This window comes from Talpa europaea (assembly GCF_964194135.1).
Source record: "Talpa europaea genome assembly, chromosome: 11".
NCBI lineage: Eukaryota > Metazoa > Chordata > Mammalia > Eulipotyphla > Talpidae > Talpa > Talpa europaea.
Genome location: NC_140078.1, coordinates 36,824,540 through 36,851,977, shown reverse-complemented (window position 1 = coordinate 36,851,977; position 27,438 = coordinate 36,824,540). Strand labels below are relative to the sequence as shown.

General features: G+C 40.2%; 1 protein-coding gene across 1 annotated transcript in view; it reads right to left on the bottom strand.

The window, feature by feature from the left end:
- Nucleotides 1-8,843: 8,843 nt before the first annotated feature.
- KIZ (kizuna centrosomal protein) overlaps nt 8,844-27,438 on the bottom strand; it is a gene marked incomplete at its 3' end in the record, with an annotated part of 131,924 nt that continues 113,329 nt past the window's right edge. Inside the window, exons 11-14 of the mRNA XM_084248451.1 lie at nt 20,938-21,042; nt 18,864-18,960; nt 11,093-11,136; nt 8,844-8,947 (exon numbers count right to left, since the gene is read on the bottom strand). Of these exons, the coding sequence (XP_084104577.1) occupies nt 8,844-8,947; nt 11,093-11,136; nt 18,864-18,960; nt 20,938-21,042 (350 nt within the window). The remainder of the gene's footprint in view (nt 8,948-11,092; nt 11,137-18,863; nt 18,961-20,937; nt 21,043-27,438) is intronic.

The following is a 27,438-nucleotide window of genomic DNA, read 5'->3' as shown; positions in this document are numbered from 1 at the left end:
AGGCTCTCAAGTTTGCCCAGCAAGGACAGTATTTGACCTTCCATTTTGTATCAACAAACAGTTCTCCCTCTGAGACTACACAAACAGGAGATTCAGTCTGTCCTTTCAGCTTCCTTTCTCTAAAGTCTTCTCCCAGTTCTTGCAGAGTTATTTCCTGTGAGAGAAAGAGGTGAACATTTATACATGACTTCCAAGGTCCTAGTTATAGCCTGTGGGGTTCCTGTAGCATTCTATTTTGGTAAGATTTCCTGGGGTAAAGTATGAAGGAGGAAAACTATCTATAGCAAACTTAAAACCTTTCTCTCCCAGCAGAGGTCTTACAGCAAAGGCAGTTTCACCTTACAAGACTGAGATCATGAATATATCTTCCAAAGTAAATAATGACTCCCCCACATGATGTAAAGCAAGGAACTTTAGAATTCTTCCATGAAATATCATCAAGAAACTTGGGGATTTTTTTGGCTTTATGGGAGGTAATGTGTAAACAAAGGATTACTACTCTGTGTATGTCTGGTTCTTCATTAAAAAAATTTTTTTTTTAAAGACGACTAGAGTTGATTAACTCCCACAGCCTAGACTCCCCTCTTTTTCTGCAGTTGTCCTACCACCTCTGCTGCCAACAGATACAGGAAATCCCTGGTTTTACTTACTTTCATTCTCTTGACACTGTGCTCAAAAACTCTTTCCCCTGGAGTGAAACTTTTTTTTTTAATTTTAATTTTATATTCCCCATACAATTGCAACCCCCTTATTTTGACCCCAATCACTTCTTCCCCCCCCGCCTGCATAGTGTGTCTCTGGTTCGTAGTTGTTTGTTGATTTTTATTTTTTCTTTCTTATAGTTATTCTTTTTCCTGTTCCTTTATTTAGGTTTTCTAGATTCCTGCTATGAGTGAGACCATCCAGTATTTTTCTTTTTCTTTCTGACTTATTTCACTGAGCATGATCCCTTCCAGCGCCATCCATGTTGCTGCAAATTGCATGTGTTTATCTTTTTTGAATGCTGAGTAATATTCCATGGTGTATATGTACCACATCTTCTTGATCCAGTCATCTATTTTTGGTCATTTGGGTTGTTTCCAAAGCTTAGCTATTGTAAATAGTGCTGGAGTGAAACTTTTAAGAACCCCCTTCACAGTGATTCACCTTTGCTCAGAAAAGCTTTGTCAAAGTGAGCATGGAAGAGCTAGACATTCCCATGAGGGAAATATACAGCTTGGAATTACTATACAAGAAAATAATGACACATCAAGAAATACAGTAAGAGCATAGACAAGGCTCATGAAGAAATAAATACACCAAATAGCAAGGATACCAAGTGGTGATGTATAATTGAAAATTATACATGTGAAGTTCCTTTATAAGGACTAGTTTACAATAGTGTTGACCTCAAATAAATAATAATTCTTCCTGAAACATTACAACCTATGAAGTAGGTAGAATTGGTAATGTTTCCCAATCTGATAGAAGAAAAGAACTGCCCAGCTAATAGCCACATATTTTGAGACACAAATAGCTAAGTCAAAATAAGGACTATATATGGGATGGCATTATTGAATGAATGCTAATCACCTTAAATATGAAAACAGTATGGTGATTAGGTAAAAGATGCTTTTATTCTTCAAGCAGACTGGAGAGTTCAGGGCATCAGGAAAGAAGAGGAGACCCTGGAAGAGAGGAGAGTGAAGGTATTGGAAGGTCTGGCTGGTCTGCTCAAGATCCCCCCAATCATATGGAAAAACACTGTTTTGAGGGCCTCCCCGGTGGTGCAGTGGTTGAGCGCTGGGTTGCGAAGCTGCCCGCGGCCTCTGCAGCGCCGGTTCAATCCCCGGCTGCTCCCCGGCCACCGGATGAGGGTCCCACATGGCGCGCAGACCTCTCCTGCCGCCCACTGCTCCCCTCAGCAGTGTACTTCGGTCCTTCTGCCTGCTTTGCTCCCCGCTCTGGCTCTGGTGAATTCTCTCACCCTCCCGCGCTTCTGACTGTACCCAGTGCATATATAAACAAAACAAACAAACAAATAAATAAATAAAAAACATGCCTCTATCTAAAAAAAAAAAAAAAAAAAAGAAAAACACTGTTTTGAGTATCTATTGTTGCATAATAAAGCATCCCAAAACAAAGGCTTAAAACAATTGCTTATTTACCTCCAGTCTGTACTTTGGGAGTGCAGCTCATTTCCACTGCATGTATCATCACCAATGGTGCTCAAAGGGTTGGGGGCTAAATGGAATAGTTTGCTGTTGGTCAGGATCTTTGGGTCTCCATTTGTCTCTTCACATTATTAGCTTGGTATTTCTCACAGTTTGGCGGTCTCAGAGCATGTGGATTTCTTACATGGCAGTTGGTTTCCTTCAAAATGCAAAAGTAGAAGCTGCCAGATCTTCTTAAGGCTTAGATCTAGAACTGGTTCTGTGTTAATTCTGCTGCATAGGGCCAGAATAAGAGGCTCACTGGGGACCACTAAATAAATAGTTTACCACACACAGGGATAAGGAGTTGTGTAGGCAACAACCATAGGAATGGGGTCTAATAGAGGGGACTGTGTTTCAAAAATCTTTAACTCTGATTGTACCAGGTCACCTGAGATAAAAAGCAGTGGTCCAACTGTGCTATGAAAAAAGGAAAAACAAAGGTTTCTGGATTGCAGTACCTTTCCAAGAATTTAAGATGTTTGGATAAGTCGGGAGTATAACAGAACGTGCTTTTCAAATCTATCTGGCCATGGTGCACACTTTTTAAAAGAATATCATTTGAGACATTGGGATTATAAAGATTCCAGTTTGGATTATTTTTTCTACTTCAATAATGCTTTATTAAATACATACAATGTGAAATAAAGTACATATAATATGAAATTTACCACTGTAACCATTTTTAAATGGACAGATCAGTGGTGTTCAACACTGAATTTGGCATTCGCATTGTTGTAGCACCATCACCACTGTCCATCTCCAATACTCTCCATCTTGTAAAACCAAAATTATCTACTCATTAAATAAACCCCTAGCAACAATCACTTTTATTTTCTGTCTATGAATTTTTGACTTTTCTGTGCCATGAATGGCATCATTCAGCATTTGTCAGTTTGTGACTGGCTTATTTATACTCACCCTAACTTTTTGGGTTACAACACGCACGAAATCTCTTTTTTCTGTATTTTTAACTTCAATCTATTTGTGAGTCTCTTGTACAGAGCATATGTTGAATCATGATTTTGAAATCCATTCTGTCAATCTCTGTATTTTGATTGCAGAGTTTAATCCATTTACATTTAAAGGAATTCCTTATAAGGAGGGACTTATGTCATTTTGCTATTTGTTTTCTACAAGATTTAGTTTTTTGTCTCCCATTTGCTGCAGTACTGTCTTCTGTGCTTAGTTGATTTTTTTGCAGTGAAATATTTATTTCTCTTTTAATCTACTTTTGTGATAATTTGTAATGATTTTCTTTTTATTTACCATGAGGATTATGTTTAACATGCCAATATTATAACACTCCTTTTGACTTCCACAATATACAAAAATTGCTCTTATAAATCTTCATCCTCACCCCTTTCAGCTACTGATGTTACAAAATTAATCTTTATATAATGTTCAAAACCATAAACTAATAATTATTTTAATACATTTATCTCTTAAGCTATATAGAAAACAAAATGTGGAATTACAAACCAAAGTTATAATAATGCTAGCTTTTAAACTAATTAAGTTTTTTAAATGTGTTAATCTCAAATCATATAGATTATAAAAATTGGAATTGTAAATCAAAGTTAAAATGATACTAACCTTTATAATTGTCCATGAACTTATTTTTACTGGGATTTTTTTTTTTTTTGAGATCTTTATTTTTTACTACAACTTCAAGTTATGATCTACTGTCCTTCCATTTCAATCTGCAGGAATTATTTAGCATTTCTTATAGGGCAGATCTAATGGTAGTCAACACCCTCAGCTTTGATTTATCAAGCAATGTCTACATTTTAGTTTCCTTTTAGGCTTCCTATTGAAATACCTTTATTGATATTTCCATCATTTTCACACATTTCTTTTTTGTGTCCCTTCATGTCTCCTTTTAGGTCTTTGTGTGTATTTATGCCAGTTGTTTTAAAGTCTTTATCTAGCAAGTTATCATTTGATCTTTCTCAGCAACTGTTTCTGTTGAAATTTTTTTCCTTTGAATGGGTAATACTTTCCTATATGACTGTGACTTTTTCTTTTGTGAAGCTTTGCTGAAAACCAGATATTTTAATCTAAAAATGTAGTAGCTCTGTAACTCAGATTCTTTCTTCTTTCCACAGGGTTTGCTGATTTTTTTTTTTTTTGGTTGTTTAAGGTTGTATAAGGTATATATTAATGTATATATTAAGGTCCTGTCAGGTATATTTTAAGCTTGCATATTTTCCTGAACCTGTATGGTGACTTGAAATTTGCCCACATATGTGGTTTCTTTTTAAGGTCCTAAAATTTTACATTTATTTCTCCCAAAAATGAAAAGAAGAAAAATGAAGGGAGGAAATGAAAAAGGAATGTCTTTTTAATCCTCCTGGAAGTTGCTTCCTCTTGGAGGGAGGGGTTTGCATTGTGAAGAAGGGTGCTACAATGACCACCTGTCTTATGTTTCTGTACCTCCAAGATGAGAAGTAACAATCACAAATAGTCAGGTTTTGGAAAATTAAATCTTTATTATCACATAAGGGGTTGGAGGGGATTGGTATCCACTGCCATGCTAGGAGCCAAATTAGCTGACATTAGCAGTTTACTATCCAAGTATGCCCTCAGAAGTTTTTAACCTTAAAATAAACTCCAGAGTTCCAAAATAGGTGCACTAGCTAGATTCTGTCAGTACAATTATTTTCTTTGTGGGGAGACAGATTCCTGAGGCTTCCTGCTCTGCCATCTTCCCAGAATCTACGCTCTTCAGTCTAGATGCCTCTAGATGTGGAGATAGGGTTTTCATTGAATCCCAGTACAATGTCATATACATAGTAAGTATGCAGTAAATATAGCTGACAGAATTATTATTTGCTATTCCATGGAAATACATTCAAAGAATTAGACTACCTGTGCTTGTGTCCTATCAAGTTTTGTTTGATAAGGAGGCAATCTTTGGCTAAGGCTAAGTCTTTGACTTAGCCTGGCTTTTATGCTACCTGTCTCAGTATCAGAATGACACCTAATTCTCATAAAGTATATTGATAGTTTCTCTTCATCCATATTCTCCCAAGGGGATCTGCTTCAGTTCAGTGTTACCATGGAGTCAGGATGTGAGACTCAGTAGCCTAACAAGTTCCTTTGGTATGAGAAAATTCTAGTTGTCTACAAGTAAAAATGATTGTACAATCATGCACATCCCAGAATGACTGAAACCCTAGCTAGCCACTTGTTAAGACTTAGCCCAAGTCAAAGACTTAGCCTTAGCCAAAGGTTGCCTCCTTATCAAAACCTGATAGGACATAAGCGCAGGTAGTTTAATTCTTTGAATGTATTTCCATGGAATCGCAAATAATAATACTGTTGGCTATATTTACTGCATACTTACTATGTATATGACATTGTGCTAAGTACTGGGATTCATATCTAGTCTTGTGTGACTCTTGAATTTGGATGTTTAATCATTGCATGGGTCAGTCTCCTAGAGATATTCCTCCGTCAATATTTAGCATATACACTATGTGACAAAAACTGCCAGTTTTCTAGCAAAATTAATTTTCTTCTTCTTCCTGGGAATATGGTTACCCAGGTGGATAATGTTTTCCAAATTACTCTTTGGCTAGGTTTACCCAAGTTACTATTCACCAATGGAATGTGAGAAATACCAACACCACTACTAAGAAGGAAATCTCTTTCGTAGGAAATCCACTCTCTTCCTCCACTAGTGCTTACCACTCAGCTAGGCCATGCCCACCAAGATAACTCCCTGGAGATGCTGGAGGAACAAAATTAAAGGGACCTGGATTTCTGGATTCTGAATATAAGAGCAGAGCCCTTGCCAAACCTGGGGCTATTAATGACAGAGAAATAAGCTTCCATGTTCTCAAAGCCACTATATCTTGAAGCATGTTTGTTGTAGTAGCTAAAACAGTACACTAGACAGCTTGCATTTAGATGATCTGTTTCTTCCTTATTAGGGAGAGAAGTCCTTGAGGGCAGGGATCTTGCCAAATTCGTGTCCCTGGGTATTTCACCTGGCATAGAGGTTGGGATATAGCAGGTACTCTAGAATGAAAGCATTTGTTAAATAAATGTTAATTCCTATATTATTACAAAAAATGCCAATGAGAAATGTTTGAGCATTGAGCATGAATGCAGGCATATCTGAAAAGGGATAAAGAATTGGTCCTCAGCAAGAATTGGGACCAGGATGCAGGACTAAAGCATTCTCCTGGCACTGGAGGGATGTAGCTTCAGTTTGGTTGATTTCACACCAGAAGTGTTCTTGCAAAGGCTTAGCTAGTGGGACCCTGTGAAGGCCATTTCATAACTACCATGGTGATTAAACCACAGGATGCTGCAGAGTAGCTTCCTAGCTCTTTTCTCTATCATGTTTCCTTGGTCAAGATTCATCCGGCTTTAAATTTGGGAAGGCAGGAGATGGCAGTCCTACTGTCCATCAGTATCATCTGTCCCCATCTTTGAGCTGCCAGAGTGACAGCTGGGGAAAAGCAGGATCAAGTTGACTGGCAGAATGTTTTACATCTAATGAGTTTGTGCACAATAATAGTATAATAAATAAGGCTCTAGAGGAACTTGGTTATCGCTTGCATTCCAAAAGTGAGATATGGCCTTACCAGAAGCTCACAGAGCCATCTGTCATCAAATATTAGTCTTTGTGTCAATGGCTGGACTGGCCTGAGGAAATGGAAAACATCAGCAGAAGGAGGCAAATGACAACACCATGTCGTTCAAAAAGATTTAAAGGGAGCTACCTTAAAGAGTCAGAGATTTCCAGAAGATGTAGAAATATATAAAACCACTACCAAAAGCAGTTAGACTTGAAATCTTAGCTGCTGAATGCTGATGAGTCTTTCCATTGAATGAGTGCAGTTTCTGTCAGTCAGGGTAAGTTCTTGAGTAATATAATCCTTATCTGTTTGAATTTGGGGCTGGAATTATTGCAATCTTCTTTAATGTGTTTTTTGCCAGTTTGATACATCAAAATCTGATTGTCACTGAAGCACTCTGCTGATGACAGAACTGCTAGTGACAGGAATATTGAAAGTGGATGAAAGCTTGAGAATTGGATAAAAGTTGTTAGGATTTGTGGTTGTTTGACTTCCTCGTCTTTTGTTGAGGAAAAGAAGGGGAGAAATCACAAGCTGTCACAAATAGAGAATTGGGCCTAAACACAACTAAATGCTGAGTTTCTCAAACACCTGGTAATGGGGCAGAGTCTGGGAGGACACAGGCATGGTGACCATTTAGAAACATGGGAATTAGAAAAGCAATTCATGAGATGAAAATTTTAAGGATAGCCAGTCCCCAATGGGGACATGGAGATGTAGGTGGTTTTTGGTGCCGTATCTGCGTGTGGCCTCAGCTTACATTGGGTTTATTCATGTGATTTACCATTGTTGATGGGAGGCCCCGGATTGGCCTCTTTTGGGAGTTATGAGGATGGTTTGCCAGAGACAGAGTTCAGGGAGGTTGACTTTTGATGGTTCAAACTCACAAAAATCACCTCCGGATTTAGAACAATTCTCTCCAAGTATATTCCAGGACAAGTAATGGTAGACGTCTACAGGTGATATGGTAGAATGAGGTCACCATCTACCCTAGCCCCTTGTTGTAGGCTTTGCTCTACTGCAGATTCTGGAAAGCTAATGTCTCTATTTTCTACATTCCCTTGCAGTAAGAGCCTATGGTGATTTAGTCAGTTCTAAAATCAGGTGTACTTGTGTTGATTTGGGGAGTTGGCTCATTAAAGTGGTCAGACATGGGGAGTTATTTTTAAATGGGTAGAGAGTTTCAGTTGTACAAAATGAAAAAAATTCTGGAGATGGGTGGTAATGATAGTTACAAACAATGTGATTGCAGTTAATGCTACCAAACTGTACTCTTAAAAATAGTTGAGAAGTTAAATTTTATGTTGTGTATTTTCGTTTGCACACATACAAAGGAAAATACGGCCAATAAAGTAACTTAATGCTTTCCTAAAACTCATTCACATATAACGTACCTCTTTATAAATCACTTTTAAAATAAGATTTTTATTTATTTATGCATACAAGAACTGGGGTATAGGCCAGAGGTTTGGGAGGTGAGAGGATTCACCAGAGACAAATTGGGGAGCAGAACAGGCAGATTGACCGAAATACACTGCTGAGGGGAGCAGTGGGTGAGACAGGAGAGGTCTGCTGCACCATGTGGGTACCTCCCTGGCCAGCCAGGGATAGAACTCAAGCTGCAGAGGCTGCGGATAGCTTCATAGTGCTGTGCTTAACCGCTTGCACTACCAGGGAGGCCCTATTTCAGCCTTTTAATAAGTTTCAAAGTTGGGAATTGTTGAGTATTCCAATTTTGTGTTTCTTTTCAAAGACTGTTTTGGGTATTCTGAATCCCTTGAATTTCTATATGAATTTTAGGATCACCATGTGAATTTCTACAAAGAAATTAACTTGAATTTTAATGGGTGTTTTATTCACAACTTTGCTTTTTGACACACATATAAAGGAAAATGCCAGGTAATAGTTAAATCATGAAATTTCACTTGAATAGCAAAGTGGTTTCAAATTTTCCTACTAAACAGAAGTCATAAAAGGATATGTTTATTTTGGACATCACATATGAACACCAGCTTTCAATTTGTTCAAAGTTTTTATTTCCAACAGACATTACAACTTGTTAGTCATAAAAATCATCAAAATCATCAGTGGATGTGTTATGGTTTCTAGGACGTAAAGCAGCTTCAATTTCTGAGTTACTGTCATCAGACTCACCCCAGAAGGCTGGAAGAGAAAACCAGACAGTTATTTAACATTTCTGCACTCTGATTAGTTTGGTTTAATCAGAAGACCTGGTTAATTGGAATACTTGTGGGCAAAAGGTTACTAGGGACACCACATGATGTGTCTGTTCAAATACACCTGCAATGCAGGTCTACAATACACCAATCTATACATTTCACAGTGTGCTCTGTACATTGTTAAAGAAAACACTTTGCAGAATACCTCCTTTTCCCTTCTATTGTGTCCTGCTCTTTATTATAGAATAGGGATTTAAAATCAGGATTAACACAGAGGTAGGGTTACCTAGGGGTGTTTAATCACCTTTGCTGCTCCTTCACTCTGACCTCCCTTGGTCTTTATAAGAGAGGGAAGAGAGGGCCAAGACAACACGGTGGAGGGGTAGTAGTGAGGTTTATATTGAAACAGAGGCTCAGGTATACATGGTTTATTTGGGAAATGATTTTGAGGATGATGTGGAGGGGCTGGGAGAATGATACAAGGAAGAAAGGAAGCCAGGAGAGGAGGTACTGAGTGGGCTGGCAGTGGCAGTGGGGCTCAGGCATGCAGGGGTCTTCTGAGAGACATTAACTCTCTTCAGATTGTCTCTGAAGAATAAGGAACTCTCATTTCTCATTGGCTAAGGGTTTTTCTCAACCAGGGCATCAACTTTCTGGCACTTTGGGCTGCCCTGGGAGGGTGAGTATGTGCCATGTCTGCTGAAAGCGCTCAGGGAGAGGCCTGATGTAGAAGGCCATGGGCATGCCCATGAACTACACTGAGGTGACATTCAAGGTGATTCAATAAGATGTGGTGGGCACACTGTGACATTGACATCTCCATGATTACTGATAACAACATGGCAGGCTTTGTGATGAGTTCTTATGTGTGACCCTATTTAATCCTTGTACCAACTTTTTAAGGTAGATAAGTATTAACTAATGTCCTTGTTTCTGAGCAGATCGAGGCTCAGAGGGGTAAGTGACTGCCCACAATCACAACATTAGGGGATGGCATCAAGTCAGGACCCACATCATCTGACTCACACCCACATTCTCAATTACAGTCCTTTGGAATGGGGTAGCATTTTCCCTGTGAGCTGGTGTTAAAGGAGCTCGCTGAGCAGAGGAAATAGGAAAGAAATGTGACAGCTCAGGAACAATAGGAGCTAAGGAATGGAGGTACAAGGGTGGTTTATCTGGAAAATGCTGTCTGTGTCTAGACCCAAAGAAAAGAATTTGGGAAGAACTGACTGGAAAGCAGGACAGGGCTAACCTATGAAGAGAGAAAGTTGTAAACTCTGTTTTATAGGTGGCAGGGAGACACTGGCAATTCTTAGATGGGTAAGAAAGTCAAATGATATTTTATTTATTTATTTATTTTTTAATTTTTTAAAATTATTATTATTTTTTTAATACAGGCATGTTTTATTTATTTATTTGTTTGTTTGTTTGTTTTGTTTATACATGCACTGGGTACAGTCAGAAGCACAGGAGGGTGAGAGAATTCACCAGAGCCAGAGCGGGGAGCAGAGCAGGTAGAAGGACCAAAGTACACTGCTGAGGGGAGCAGCGGGCGGCAGGAGAGGTCTGCACGCCATGTGGGACCCTCCTCCAGTGGCCGGGGAGCAGCCGGGGATCGAACCGGCGCCGCAGAGGCCGCGGGCAGCTTCGCAACCCAGCGCTCAACCGCTGCGCCACCGGGGAGGCCCTCAAATGATATTTTAGATGTTGGTGTCCAGGTGGAAGCCAGTCAGGTGTTGGAGAGTGGTTGCTGGTAAGGAAACTGGTTTGCGTCCACTACGAGAGCTCTGTCACTTCTGAGGATGGGGACAGAGGCAGGAAACACTTCATAGGTAGAATATACTAGTGCTGGGAATCAGTTGGCCACAGAGGCCAGGAATCCTTGAAAATTCAAATGCTCTGCCTCTCTGGTCTACAGTGTTCATGTGTTCTCAGTTTGCAGCTCTGTCACTGAAGAATGGGGCCTCAGAAGCCCCTAGAACCCTGCAGATACTACAGGCCCTAGGGGAATAGCAAGGGGTGCCCTGTAAGCACAGTGTGCTGCATATCTCAGGTGTGGCAAAGACATGTCACTGATTATTCTTAGTTAAAACACAAACATCTGGTCTCCAGTTATTTCTCTTACCTTTAGACTTTAAATTGGCAGTCAGTTTCTTTTTGTTTTCATGCCTGTAAAATAAAGAAACAGACTAAGTCCAATATATATTTTACAATGAGTGTATATTAGGAAAGAGACCTGGGTTAGTCACTGAAAGGCCAGGAAATTTATACTTACTCCCTAAATTTTAGCAGCATAAAGAAAATGTAAGAACACTGTGGCCAGAGGTATTTGCTTAATCTTTGGTGGGGGTCTCCCTACTGAGACAGCATTACCATAATCCTTGAGTTTCTAAATCAGACCCAGCCCTGCCCTCAGCGTAACATATGGCATGGCTGGACTGTGAGGGCATAGCAGTGAGGCAGAAGATCAAATTTAAAGATTTATTTATTTATGCATACAAGAACTGGGGTATAAGCCAGAGGTGTGGGGGTGAGAGGAGTCACCAGAGACAGAGAGGGGAGAAGCACAGGCAGATTAACTGAAATACACTGCTGAGGGGAGCAGCGGGAGAGACAGGAGAGGTCTGCTGTGCCATGTGGGGTAGCTCCTTGGCCAGGGATCAAACTCATGTTGCAGTGGCTGGAGATAGCTTGACAGTGCTGTGTCTTTAACCCCTGCACCACCAGGGAGGCCTGGAGGACCAAATTTAGACAAGCTACAGGTGAAATACCTAAAGCAGAGAATTTAAGAAGGTAGAATGCAAAAAGAAGTTGATAAGGTAGTTAAAATAGCAACTGTAGTCAAGCCAGTGATACCAATACTTAATGATTTAACCAAGAAGCTCAAAATTAACTCAGTTTTTGTACTTATAAATATTAACATGCAGTAAAAGAATAAAGCTAATACCCTGAGCACCAAGTGTAGATTTTTGGGTACCACTCACAGACACTGAAATTTAAAATTCATAATTTCATGTGTCACGCAACACTATTCTTTGCATATCTTCCAGCCTTTTAAAAACACACAAACCACTCTTAACTGCTGGTTTGCACAGAACCAGGCTGGGCTTGGCCCCAGGGCTGTTGTTTGCCAAGCCTGTTATAAAGCATGGCCTTCACACACTGCACAAACAGCAAACCAAAGAACCTGCCTTTCCCTGCATGGTCTTTCACAGATAACTCTTGGAACCCCAAAGAGCAGACTTGGTATTCTTTCCCTGTAAGTATACAACTAGACTTGGTATTCTTTCCCTGTAGTAATTTTGAGAACCTACTTCAAAATTAATCATTTTAAGTAAGACACCATGGATATTTGATTTGATTAAAATGTGACCATATTCTATTGGTCTTATTATAACAGGACAATGATCTCTGCAGAACTTCCCAGGAGATTTGGTTTTCTTTTCTCCCGGATGTACAGTGAACACCATAGTCTCACCAGGGAGATGCTCAATTGCAAACATTTTGCCATTCCTGCTTTATCTCATATTTTCTTTGTCTACCCATTAAGTTGTCTTATTTCTTGGTGCATTTAGGCAGTTGCTGATAAAGTCTCCTGTTATTGACAAACGAGATCAGTACAATTCTAATTGGGGTTACTTTTGTTCTCATCCTTGCAAATTTTTAGATGTTATAGACAGCCAGGGTCTTATCAGAGGAGTTACATTCTAAGCATGTAGCAGAGTGAACACCCTATGTACGCCAACATGATGACCCCAGAGCACTAAAGGAACAGTGGGAATTATGCGTGTCAGTTGTTCATCTTATATGAGCAAAGGCTAATGTAGCTAGAAACAAAACATAAATACAAAATTAAATGGGAAGAACTTTTGCAAGTGTGGAAGCAGCAAGTGGCCACAAAAATGATACGTGGAAATATTAATTAGAGCAGAGCATTTTACAGATTAACAGTTCAGTGTCTTTACTGTATGGGTAGTAGAGCCTAGAGTGGCTGATTGTCCCAAGACACACAGCCAGTGGCAGAGGGGAGACAGCAGACGTGAAACAAAATGCTCTTCCAGACACACTGATACAAAATGCAAAAAGCTGTCTCTACCAGGCCTTGTGAGAAGCAGTAAAACAGCAGGGCAGGGGAAACTTGGATCTCAAGACAACTGGTCCCTGTCAAGACAGTGTTAGCTCCAGGGACAGAGAGACTTTACCCCCATTGCTCAACTCTTCCCATTATATGGCCCTGAGTAATTTCTTTACCTCTCTAAGCATCTGTTTTCTTGTCTGTAAAATGGGTCGACACCCCTTCCCTCAAGTGTTTTAAGCTCAGAGGAAATCCTGCTTGAGGTTGTACACTGCAAGTTACAGGAAGCCCAGCCAGGGTATTGGGATGAATAGGGGCACATGCTTGGTTAGGTGACATGTGATCGTGGGTTCTAAGGAGCGATGATAACTACTCAGTGACGAGGACCAGGATAGGTACAGATAGAGAGGACACAGGCCTGACATGCATGGAGTTCCCTCCTTGAGGAGGCTGATGGGCAGGAACACTCAAGGAAACTGCATCCCCAAGACCTTCCACAGCCAGGGGGCAGAACATCTTGTCTGCAGTGTTTCTTTCATTCATTCATTTCTTTTCTTACCCATTCCTTCAGCATATACCTTAGAGGTAACACTATAAAGCATCAGGCTCTGCTGGGGCTGCAACAACTAGCAAGAAAAGCTTGCTTTCTCTTCCTGGGGCTCTCAGGCTCCAGCAGGGAGACAGACAGCAAAACAGCTGTGCCACAGGTCAGAAAGACACTTGTGGAGTGGGCTGGGAATTGACAGCAATGGAACTGGGCATAACATCTTACAGCCCTTATATGTCAAAGGTCCACAGACCCTCGTCAAGTTCATGACCAGGAGCAAGACACCCTTTCACCAGCAGACAGGATGGGAAGGACCCCCCTGAGACACTGTAAGCGTGCCTGCCAGGGCCTGACTTTCTACAAATGAATGCAGAATGCACGAGCAGACCGTGAGAGACTCTTTGAAAATATGTATATGCATGTGCCTCCCTGTCCAATACACTCATGCAGAGGACTTTATGGAAAACAGGATTCTCTGCAGGTCAAGTATGCCATGCCAATAGAGAAGGAAGGTCACTCGTGCAACTGATTTTTATAAAGAAAAATGCCTGAGGGTCTCCCCGGTGGCGCAGCGGTTGAGCACTGGGTTGCGAAGCTGCCCACAGCCTCTGCAGTGCTGGTTCGATCCCCGGCCGCCAGGCGAGGGTCCCACATGGCGCGCAGACCTCTCCTGCCACCTGCTGCTCCCCTCAGCAGTGTATTTCGTCAGTCTGCCTGCTCTGCTCTCCCCTCTGGCTCTGGTGAATTCTCTCACCCTCCCACGCTTCTGACTGTACCCAGTGCTTGTATAAATAAACAAACAAACAAACAAACAAACAAACAAACAAATAAATAAATAAGAAAAATGCCTGAGTGGTACAGCTGTGGATTGATGGCTCCTCACCCAGAAAGCCCAATGGTTACTGAACACTGGACATGGAGAAAAGCCCCCACCCCCGACCACAGGGAGGAGTTCACAGTAGGGAGGGGGTACCTGTAAATAATGTCCACCCCTATAGATGATAGATATAGCCACAGGCCATCGAAGGGTTATCTTGTATGGCCAGGTTCTCTGGTTAGGAAATGTTTAGAAAGTTAAGAGATAAGCTTTGACAATCTGGTAGGCATAAGGCAGGTGAAAGACGGGGTAAGAAGTATTCCAGTCAAACAACAGGAATAAGAGCCAGGGCACATGACATCACATTGTATGAGGGCATGACATACATGGCTATGCAGTGAGCACAGGGATGTGGGGAGCAGGCTGAAAGGCACTGCAGAGTGTAGGCCTTGCAGTGCCTTAAGGCAGGTGAGACAATAGGATCTCAAAAGAGTCTCACAGCTGCAGAGGTGAAATAGTTGTTGGGTTGCAGATACTCATGGCACTTGGAGAGGAATTATTTGGAAACAAGTAGACCTGAAGTTAGTAACACATTGACTTTTCAATTTCATGGTCAATTTCCATAGCTCATTAACACAAATACCCAGGTTACTGTGATTTTGAGGCCATGTCAGTTGAGTTTGGCAATGAGACTCTGAGGGTCCTCCGAAGAACACAGTCTATGGTGTTGGGGACAGTGGGGAGGGGTTCCCAGAGAGACATATCTTTCCAGTTCTATGGTATTATTATAAGCCTTAAAAATAATGAGCTTAGGAGAAGCTGTGGTCTCAACTAAATTCTGTAATTTCTAATGATTTTTGACTGCTAGCTAAAAATCAGTAGTAAAATGTCTCATGCAGCATCTTCAACTAGAATTTTTCTCAAAACATACATATGTATTTCTGGGAAAAAGAAGGCAAAATCAATCCAGAAGTTAAAAATCCAATGAATGTGTGAACAAATTTCTGAATACACTGATTTTAAGTTTTAAAGGCAGACCAGTCTTTTAATTTGACAAAGTCTGAGCGCCCCCTGATGGTTAATTAGGGGCTCTGCAGCCCATGATATTTTTTAGTTTCCTAGGATCAACTTAACTCCTTCCCTGCAACTAATTAAGCAAATGATTGTTCTTTCGTGCTCTGTCTAGAAAAAATAAAGTATTTGAGCTTACAATGAGAAACAGTGAATATTTAGGAAGCTGCTAACTCAACAGAATTTAAGGAGAGTACAGATTTTCTAAGGCAGAGAAAGATGGGTGTTTTTTTAATGAGAACCCAAAAATTTCCAGGAAAATCTTATTTTTATCTCACTGGACTATTGGTTTCTTGGGGAAATTGCACAGTGACTAGGCAAGGAGAGACGCCACAGCCCCCACCTGAGCATCAGTTGTAGCCTGGCGCCCTCCGCTGTCCATTCCCATGGCTGCAGAGAGGACACAATGCCACCCACAGCGGCCTCGCCAGGGTGCGATGGCTGGGTGACTTCTGTTACCTTTCCCCTGAGCAATTATGTCGCAAGCACACATCCTTTTCTTTTGGCAAAATGTTATCTCCATCCTAGCAGTAAACTGAAGTTACACTGCAGGCTGTTAAAATATACTCTCCATTGAATAAATGATCCCGGAGAGTGGAAACAGCTTCCTGGGGAAGGTAAAGGAGACAATGTTTGCAGAGGAGAGGAAGCTGTGGCATGCACCCCTGAACAAAAGGGAACAAGTGGTCTTTACTAGGAGAACGGCTTCCCATTAGGACTCACTCCTTCGTACATTATGCCTTTCATCCCCACTCAACCACAAAATGATTTTGCTGAAGCAAATACAATGGTAGAAAAAGATTTACACTGAAAGAATCTTTAATAATAAACTGTTGCCGATCTGCCTACTTGCCCGTGATTTATAATACAATAAACATCGGATTCTATTACCACTCATACACTGAAAAACAGAATATATGAAAGCACCCGAACCCTACCACCATCACAATGAAATGAGCAAGTATAAATGTGCTAAGAGTATCTCTTTGCATCTTTTATAGCTTGTGTGTATTAATCTGTAACGCTTATTAAGAAAGTCATTGCTATGCAAAGCAGCACCCAATCCCTTTCTCTGGCTTTTCAACAGAGTGCACTGTTTAGCCAATAGGACGGACCCTCTGGCCCTCATTCTGCATTCATCACAGGCAACATTTGCACAATGTATCTCTCAAAGGCGGCTGAAAAGAAGGCCTTAATACTCATGTAAACAACTGCAAACCAATTACTTAATGAATCAGGCCCACACATAATGAGGTGCAGACAAAGAGCTATAAATGCATTTTTGCGCCCAAGCCGCTGCTTTAAAGTAAAATCCCTCAGCTGTAGTTTGGGCTTAACTAGCACATCATAATTATTGTCTCTAGGACATCAGAGGAAGCCATTTTTTTTTTAGGTCCAGAAGGATCTTTTTTTTTTTTTTTTTTTTTGAGGTTGCTCATCAGCTCACTGACAAAACAGAGCAAAGAAGAATTTTTAAAAGTGCTACAGCAGCACTGCACTGTTATGTTTATTCTCAAGTACTGGGTTTCGAGACCACTTGTAAAAGCAATAAAGCACGAGGAGTGACTGCAGTAAGTGGGATCCTTAAATGTAAGCCTCTAAGAAATTTCAGTGAATCCAGGCACAAACAGCAAAACCAGAGCTCTCCAAAGTCCAGGGTGGCGTATTAACAACACCAAACCCAGCACAAGAACCAAACCGTGACAAACAGCACGCCAAACCCACACACTCGACACCCAGACCTTTTCAGCACTGGATTATTATCAAGTGTCTAGAACCAATGGTTTCTTGAAGACCTGGGTTTTTTGTTTTTTTTTTTCCTTAAAGGGGGTGATGAGGTTTCTTGTAATTTATTTAGAAAATTAATTTCATATGGGAACAAGAGTAATAAAAGGCTCCCCTGCCTCAAATTGAAGGAAAAATTTTTTATTTTAATTTAGTAAGATAAGGATGAAAGACATGAAATTATCAGGCTGAGAAAACGTTCCATATAATCCAATGACCTTCTGAATGTACTTAAAAATTGACTTAAGAGAATATTGTATGTGTGCACAAAAGTTTAAGAAGATTGGGCTTTTTAAATGCCTCTTAAATATAATGGAAACAAGCACTTCTAATGTTTAAAAACTAAAGGGATGTATTACTAAGCAACATGGTCACACTAAGCCCTGAAAACTACCAGTTGGATAGATGGTCTCTTAAAATTTCTTTTAGAAGACCTAAAACTTGAATTTATACTCTAATTATAAAACAATCATACTCTTAAACTTTTTTTATCCCATAATTCATTATCTCCCATTTCATTGAAAAACAGGGATGAAAACCCAGGGATTAAAGATATTAATTTCTAAATATTAAATAATTCCCTAAAAGTTAATTTGTCAGTTTTCAAAAAGAAAGAATTTTAGAAAACCCCATTTTAATACTGAATTCCAGGTCTTAAAATTATCGTGAGGTTTTCCAAAATATATATGAAAATGGAATTTTTTGATTTACAAAAATATTACATTTCTACATCAAATCATTTTGTTTTGTAGGACATTATATGTTAGAAATGTAGAGTTTCCTGTTTAAAATTTCATCAGGGCAAGCAGTTAATTTATATGTAATGCAATCATCTAAAGGACATCTTTTAAATGAGAAATATTATAAAAAAGACACTTTTGTGTTGTTTTAAATGCAGTTAGCCTAAAATAAAGGCTAAAATAAAGGTAGATATTTAATCAGATCACTGCTTCTATTCCAATCTGTATATTTCTAAGTGACTAAATGCCACTGCATAATTAGTATTTTATGTTGATGACAAATATAGCATACAACTCACTTATTATTGCTTGGAAAAACTTGCAAGAAGTGCTACTGTTTAACAAATGTGAAAAGATAAATTTTGTTCTTTATGGAAAATAAGCAAAAAAGTATGAGAAAAGATAAGCATCAACAGGCCCAAATACTTGGTAAAAAGGGGGGATATGAAAACAAATATCCAGCAATTGCTAGTATATATATCAGCCCTCTCAGAAAGAAAAAACAGGCCACCTTATTTCTTTTAGGGCCTGATGTTTTCTCTCTGCCCTTTTCCGACACCCTCCATTGTGTGGTCTCTAAGCAGCCCTACTGAGAGCAGCTGTAGACGCTAATTTGTGGTTCACTGAGGTGTCAATTGAGTCTTACACCAAGGAAACAACAGCTGCAAAACAATACTTGGCTCTGGTGCAAATATTTTCAAAGGTAGACTAAAGATTCAACTGTTATTTTAGATAAACAAAAACCCAAACCGTAACCTTCCATCAAGTCACACAAAATAATCTGTGGCCAGAGCTGAATTCATTGCATAGTGACATTTCTTATCTTGTTGTCACTATTTAGAAAGGCTTCCACAACTTTACCTTGACAAAGGACTTCCTTCACTAGATGAAAAACTAGTTTCCGAAGTGATTTTGTTAGTTGTCTTTGTCTTGGATGTACCGCTGCCAATATTCAAACCTGTGGTAAGCGCAAACACAGAGTGAGCATTAGCTGTCACACAGCAATAAAATGTCATGAATGAAGAAGCGGCCTCACAATAACTTTGGCAAAACAAGCATCAACACATAAAGATGCTGTTCAAGCCAAAGAAGGCAAGGGAGCTTCTGAGGCAAGGACAAGTATGTTGGTAGAAAAATGGAAGGAGTAGGGGGCAGGTCTCCTGTGATACTTATAGAGAAAACACAAAAAGTAAAAAATAAAATCAAAGAACTATTTTAAATGACCAAGATGCACTTGTGGGCACATGGGTCTGTACTATGGCACTAAGCACTGGATAATTCTCATTATTATAAGACACAGGCAATGACAGATTACTAAGAGAGTGGATATTGGGAACCAGGTTTCAGAAATAACTGACACTCCTGGATGACTGTTAGCCAGCCACCCACCCATCTTTAAGTTCTCTGCCAAATCCTTCCATTTTTCTACCTTCTAAAGGAGAATGAATCTCCACTGAAAAACCCTCAAGGCCACTCTTCAACCATTCTGAAAAGGCTGAAGGGGAAAATGCACAATCCACTTCTTTCCCTGGAGCTGGGGAACTGACTATGCCCTCAGTACTCCCAGCCTGCAGGGCAATCCCTGCCCTCTGTCTCCTGGGTGTCATCAACCTTGGGTGTTTTTGCTACAAGCTGTTTTTTAACTTGTTGAATAGTGACAAGAAGTCACTCGAGATCATAGACAGAGTGCCTGGGCATCTCTGCAAAAGGCATTTGCTGAGTTTCTAACCTGTAACCTGCTTGCCTTGCAATTAACCTCCACAGCAAAGCAATCTCTTGACAGTGTGTCCAACCCAAAGAGGGTCTCCATGTGCTGAACAGGACCAGGCCTTTTGCACACATGAAAATGAAGGCACAGGTTTAAGTGACTGGTCTACAGACAGAGACGGAAGATATCTGACACATAAAGGAACTGAAACATGTACTGCTTCTTCCATAGTTAGATTTGGGGGTGACTCCTGAGTTCAGAGCTCGCATTGCCATTAACAGTGATGTAAGTTTAACATGGGGTACGTGACATCCTGTCCCTTCTGCCTTGCCGGTCCACTTCCTGCTTTGCTTTGGAGCTCAAAAAAAGTCCTAGGATCAGAGTGAGAGTAAGAGTGAAAAAGTAATGTGTGACCACATTAAAATAAATACCAGAGGGATCTAATTACAATGACAGTCAAGACCAGCAGAAGCACTCCTATGATCTCAGTATAGTGTAAGTCTGAGTGTAGAGTGAGGGGATTGAATCTATGGGTGCTTAACAGCAGAACCTATAAAGTCTCACATTAATTATGAATAAATTAATAGACGAATATGTAAATTATTAGTATATTAATAGTTCCATAATTTTGGATACACATAAAGGGGACAAATTTACTCACCCTTTGAAGTTGTACAATTAACTATTCAGAATATACTTACCAAACCAGATTTATGGAGTCACCTTCCAAACTGTATGCTAACCAGCTGTGATGCTCTGAGAGAAGCGTTATTCTCTTGGGGCCTCATTTGTAAAAAGAGAGGATAGATAACTAAGACATCTCTGAATGCTAACTCTGTGACTCAAATGTGAAGTCAGTGATGAAGAATAGTTAAGGGCTCACAAGTGCCATGTCTTTCCCAAAGTGATGAAGACTGCTAGCAGGACAGAGGCCCTGTTTTCTACTTCACAAAGTATAACACCTTGTATTTCTGGAGATAAATCACTATCACCACCACAGCCAGCCCTCTCTAAGCACTTTTCTCTAACAGGCACTGTGCTGGGTATTTAACCTTCTGTGACTCACTGAGGCCTCTAAACAACCAAAATAACTGAATTGGGTAGCAACTGATCTCAATATTATCTAGAAAATGGTTCTTCAAAGACAGACCAGCTAAGTGCGATGCACTGGCTGCCACCTTGGGCAACCTGGACACTGCCTTCCAGTGTTGAATCTGCCTTTCTTACCTGACAGTTGTGATGCAGAAGCATCCCCCTTGTGGAATCTGTCTTCAGCTGGATTTGTATTATCCTGAAGAGTAGACTGCTTCAGCAACTGGTAGGCTTTTGTTTCTACAGATTACAAAACAGCATTGGTAACTGGATAGTCACATGCAAAAGAATGAAGATGGACCCTTATCTTATGCTATATAAAAACATCTACCGAAAATAGATTAAAGATTAAAATGTAAAACTATTAAATTCCTACAAGAAAACAGAATAAAGTCATCAAGATACTGGGTTTGGCAATGATTTCTTGGATATGACATCAAAAGTATAATCAACAAAATAAAAAATAGATGATTGGAACTACATCAAACAATGACAGAAAATAATTGATATCATATACTTGATAGGGAATAAATATCTAAAATATATAAGGAGTTTCTACAACCTGTCAACATCAAAATAATCTGATTAAAAAATGGGCAAAAAACTTGAATAGACATTTCTCCAAAAAAGATAAATAACTGTAATAAACACATAAAAAGAGGTCAAAATTACCATTCATTAGAGAAATGTAAATCAAAACCACAATGAGATACTGCCTCATACCCATAAGGATGGCCACTATCAAAAGAACAGAAAATAACTAGTGTTGGCAAGGATATGGATATTTTGGAATGCTTATGCACTGCTGGTGGGAATATGAAATGGTCAGCATAGAAAATGGTATGGTGCTTCCTCCATACTTAAAAATACCATATAAAATTATAAACAAAATACAAACTACCACACCATATATAAACACACACACATACATACACATATAAATTGAAAACAGGATTTTGTAGAAATATTGGTACACTGGCATTCATTACAGCATTATCTGCAATAGCCAAGAGATAGAAGAAACCTGAATTTCCATCAATAGTTGAATGGATAAATAAAATGTGGTACATACATACAATGGAATATTATACAGCCTTAAAAAGGAACTCCTGTCACATACTACAGCACAGATGAACCCTGAGGACATTATGCTAAGGGATATGTCAGTCACAGAAAATAATGTATGATTCCACTCACATGAAAAACTGAAAGTCAGTCAAAATCATAGAAAAAGAAAAGTGGAAAGGCTAATAGCAGGGAAGAATGAAGAAGGGGCACTATGATTTATTTGGTATAGTGTTCTAAAGATCTGTTGTATAACAATGTGAATATACTTAACACTATTGAATTAAACACTTAAAAATGGTTAAGATGGTAAATTAAAAGCATATATTTTTTTAAAACTACAATTTAAAAAAAAAAAAGGAGAGTGACCAGACATCCCTATTTGTTTATGACAAATTTCTCTTTACTTCAGACCTTGCAGAAGCCACTACAGGACTAAATCAAAAGAGACAGACTTAATCAAAAGAGACAGATTTCTCGATCTATCACATGGTCACTCTGGAACACTCCCTGCTTTGGCTGAGGCTCAGGTTCTTATATTTCAGTGTGGGGACTCTGGCTAAGTGGGCAGCCAGGAGGGTGAGGAAGGTAAGTAGCAGCAGGATGAACTTAGAGACCCACTGCTGAGAAAACTGAACTGAAGCTTCTTATGGGGACTGTAAAAGAGCGTCTGTAAGGAGCAAAGCCAAATGCCCCAGAGGGATGAACAGCAGCTTGGGCCTGGCTAGGGCCCACAGGATGCCTTTGGCTCTGCAGGGCTTCTGTTTACAGAAAGTTAAAGTGGGGAAGATTGTTGGAAAAAAACAGTAAGATCACATAAAGGGCCCAAGTGATACAACCTTTCCCATTATCTCAAGTCTCAAGGATACCTGGATGGGATAGAGGATGGAGAATTAGAGCTTTAGCACAGACCTAACAAAATAGCATGGATACCCACATTTTCAAAGTGGCCACAAATAAAAGGATTCCTGCTGTCAGTATCAGGAACTGGCAATCAAGTTGCATTCCTGCTTTTGCTGACTCAATTGAAGAACTTAACCAGGAGTCCCTTATTATGGGATTAAACTACTATTACCTTAGAATAAAAACGAAACTTGTTTTGCCCTTTTGAGAATCAATCAAGATAAAAAAGTATTTAAAACAACCATCATATTTAGGAATTAAGTGCTATATAATTAAAATACATACCTATCAGGGACTCTTAACTTTGAAAATAATAAATCCTAAGGCAACATTTTAAAAAATTTGCTGGTGCATTGGAACCAGTATTTTTAAAAACTATTAGGAAAACACCAGGTGTAGTGCATACAGAAGGAGAAAGCCACATTTGCATGTATGTTGGCCTGAAATAGAAAGGGTTTCTTGTAGGTTGGTCCCTAATATCCTAGAGTCCCAATGGATGTCACAATAACATTCTCCAACTAATCTTAATGTCCATATTACTTCAGATTTGTAAGGTAATTTTGGGTGGGGGAGTTATTAATAAAATCAAAGACAGAGCATGTGAATTTTTAAAAGGTAAAAATGCTCTGCTGTTTTGTTTTTCTTTTAACAAGATCAACCAAAAAGTTTTCTATCATTTAGGATACAAATTCAGATAAAAACAACCACATGCTATTTCTGTATTCAATTAAATGTTATCTGGTCAAGGAAAAGAATTTTCTTTAAAGTGAAGGAAAGAAAAGGTAGCTTCTTGATAAACAACAACTCTTGTTGGTTGGAACCTGGATTTGGGGGTTCTGGATTTGGGGGCCCATCTGTTGTTTTAAGATAAATCATTTCATTGTGGGACAGCAAGCACTGAGGGTCCTTGGTGTCTTACAAAAAAAGAATTTCAGGAAGCAACAATAATAAAGCAAGTGACAAGCGTTTATCTGAGAGTGAAAAGTACAAGATACCACAGCAGGTCCTCTCTGAAAACTTGAGGTGTGCCCACAGACTCTAGAGTAGCTGGACTTCGACGCTTCTTTTTGTCTCGGGTTGGGTGGGGTCCCTGATGATTATGCTTATTACCTTGTTCCCATCATTCCTCTCAATCCCTAGATTTGAACTCACCCCCTCCCTTTCTCTTTTTGGGTGGAGAGAGAGAGAGAGAGAGAAAGAGAGAGAGAGAGAGAGAGAGAGAGAGAGAGAGAGAGAGAGAGAGAGAGAGAATGAGAGCGCCATAATGGAGATGGAAGTTTTTTAATGCTGAATGTCAAAACCACAAGATTTGTTGCGTAGTAAGTTGTTGTTAAAAAAAAAAAAAAAAGGCTGTGAAAAGGATAACTGTGCCAACCTGCAATAATTGTTTTTCTTAGCAATAGACCAGGGCTACTTGATGGGATAAATGCAGATGCTTCCTGGGCTCCCGGACCTGTCAGTTTATCTTGAAGTGAGATGATAGTGCCAGCCAGAATGTGGGAATGAAGGACTGTGGGAGTACTCCTCTGGGGGAGTGTGTTAAAAGGGGTCTCCTCTCTATCCCTAACAATTTGACTCTGAAACTAGGGGGTGAAATGTGCTGATTTTCAGGAACGGATTTTTCTGAAAAATATCAAGCTAGAAGTTGTGAAGTAATTTATGACTGGGGGGGATTAAGAATTCTGTACAAATATAAGACAGTACTGATTACTACTGGTCTGAGTATAACAGAGGAAGAATGTGAAGTGAATTCATTCTTAGCAGTACCATGGGAGTACTCTCATCACCATTTTACTGTGGGAAAAGACAGTCTATTTCCATATTCCACACACTTTCCATTCTGGTCTCCTCCCTTTCTTCTTGAAGGACTTGGACTCTAGCTGAATGGTGGGCTTTCAAGGCTGTCCTGAGTCTCTTTCAACTGTACAACAGTTTTGAAGGGACATATATTATCTTCCTTGTCTTATTCAACCAGAACCCATGGTATCGTACTGGCATTTTATCCTTAATCCTTCTGTGGCCCTTCTCTTAAGGGAGAGTTGCTGAAATTCACCTGGACAATTTTTGTCTGGGATGAGGCTGCCCAGACTTGAATAACAAAGGACTGGTGAACTCAAGTTGACTGTTGTTGGACACATGGCTTTTCCTGAGCCCTGATACATGCTTCCTACAACGGGCATAGTAAAGTCTCAAAGGCAAAAGGATTAAGTGCATTCACTTGCAGGAATAAACACTGATATAGGACTGAGACACCAAACCAGCCAGAGTAGTTAGAACAGATGGCAGGAGCTGCTTGTCTAACCCCAGGAGATCTGTGTTGGAGATCTGATGCTGACAACTGGGAACATCTCCCATAGCATATATCATACTCTTATTCACCCTTCTTTTGGTCAGAAGAGCTGCACAAAGCAATATATGGAGACCTGGAGAAGATCCAAAGAATAAAAAAATAAGGATTAAAAGACAAAATCATGAAAGGTTACAGGCTGCACTCTTGCATAAAAACAGGGGAAGAAGGGCTCAAGTACATAGATGCTACAAATAGACTAGAAGAACAAGAATGTAAATGCAGGCACTTTCTGGGTCCAAGCAGGGGCCCACATACAGCTGGTTGGGTGGAAGCAGTGGAAGGGGCTCCAAGTAGCAGGCTGGAGAACAAATGCCTTCCCTAGAGGGGACAGCTGTTTTCCTAGATACAGCCAATGGCTGCATGGCAGGAAAGTGGACCTAGTCTACCTTAAAAAGCAACAGAGTCAGGGCCTCCCTGGTGGCCTAAGGGTTAAGTCTCAACACTACCACAATGGCCTGAGTTCGATCCCTGGCCAGGGAACTAATCCACATGGCACAGCAAACCTCTCCTGTCTCTCACTGCTCCCCTTAGCAGTATATTTACTGTGTATTTCAGTAGATCTGCTTGTTCTGCTCTCCAATCTGTCTCTGGTGAATTCCTCCACCCACCACTGACCCCCCGCCCCCCACCACTGGCCCCCCGCCCCCCGCCACTGGCCTACAAAGAAGAACCCAGTTCTTCTATGCAAAATAAATAAAATCTTAAAAAAAAATCCCAACAGGGCCTCCTTGGTGGCACAAGGGGTTAAGCACAGCACTGTGAAGTGATCCACAGCCTTTGCAGCATGAGTTCGATCCCTGGCCGGCCAGGTAGCTACCCACATGGCGCAGCCGACCTCTCTTGTCTTGCCCATTGCTCCCCTTAGCAGTGTATATGAGTAGATCTGCCTGTTCTGTTCCCCACTCTGTCTCTGGTGAACCCTCTCACCCCCCATACCTCTGACCTATACCCCAGTTCTTGTATGCATAAATAATTAATTTTCTTTTTTTTTAAAGATTTATTTATACAAGAACTGGGGTACAGTCAGAGGTGCGGGAGGGTGAGAGAATTCACCAGAGACAGAGTGGGGAGCAGAACAGGCAGACGGACCAAAGACACTGCTGAGGGGAGCAGTAAGCGAGACAGGAGAGGTCTGCTGCGCCATGTGGGATTCTCGCTGGCCAGCTGAGATCGAACCCACACTGTAGAGGCTGCGGACAGCCTCATAGCACGGCGCTCAACCCGCTGCACCACTGGGGTGGCCCAAATAACTAAATTAAAAAAAAAAACAACCCTAACACATTCAACACAATCCTAATAAAAATATCAATGGCATTTTTTTTTTTTTACAGAACTGGAGCAAACACTAATGAATTTCATATGGAATTACAAAAGACCCTGAACACCAAAAGCAATCCTAATAAAAAAGAAAGAGAATGGTGGTATCACACTTCCAGACCTCAAATTATATTATAAAGCCATAATAATTAAAATAGCCTGGACCTGGAACAAAAACAGACACACTAACCAATGGAATAGAATCGAGAACCCAGAAATAAACCCACACTTCTATGGACAGTTAATCTATGACAAAGATGCCAAGAAAATATACTGGAACAAGGATAGCCTCTTCAATAAATGGTGTTGGAAAATCTGGACAGCAACATACAAAAGAATGAAACTAGTCCACTGTCTCACATCAGACACAAACACATAAATAAAAATATAGGCAAAACATTTCATGACATAAGCTTTAGTGAAGCCTTTAGGGATTCATCTCTCACAGCAAGGAAAATAAGAGAGAATATAAGACTGCCTCAAACTAAAAAGCTGCTGCACAATGGAAGAAACCATAAATAAATTGTAATGGGAGAACATATTTGCATACTATGCATTTGACAAGGAGTGATATTAAAAAGAGCTCATAAAACTATAAAAACAAAACAAATAACCCAATTTAAAAAATGGCAATAGAACTAGACAGATATGTTTCCAAAGAAGACATTCATACTACAAACAGGCACATGGAAAAATGTTCACCATCACTTATCACAGAAATGTAAATCAAGACCACAGTGAGATACTCTCACACCAGTGAGAACAGCCCTGATTGAAAAAACCAAAAACAGGGCCCTCTCTGGTGGTGCAGTGGTTGATCGCTGGGCTGTGAAGCTGCCCGCAGCCTCTGCAGCGTCGGTTCCATCCTAGGCCCCGTCGAGGGCCCCACATGGTGCAGCAGACCTCTCCTGCCACGCCTGCTGCTTCCCTCAGCAGTGTATTTCGTCAGTCTGCCTGTTCTGTTCCCCACTCTGGCTCTGGTGAATTCTCTTACCCGCCCG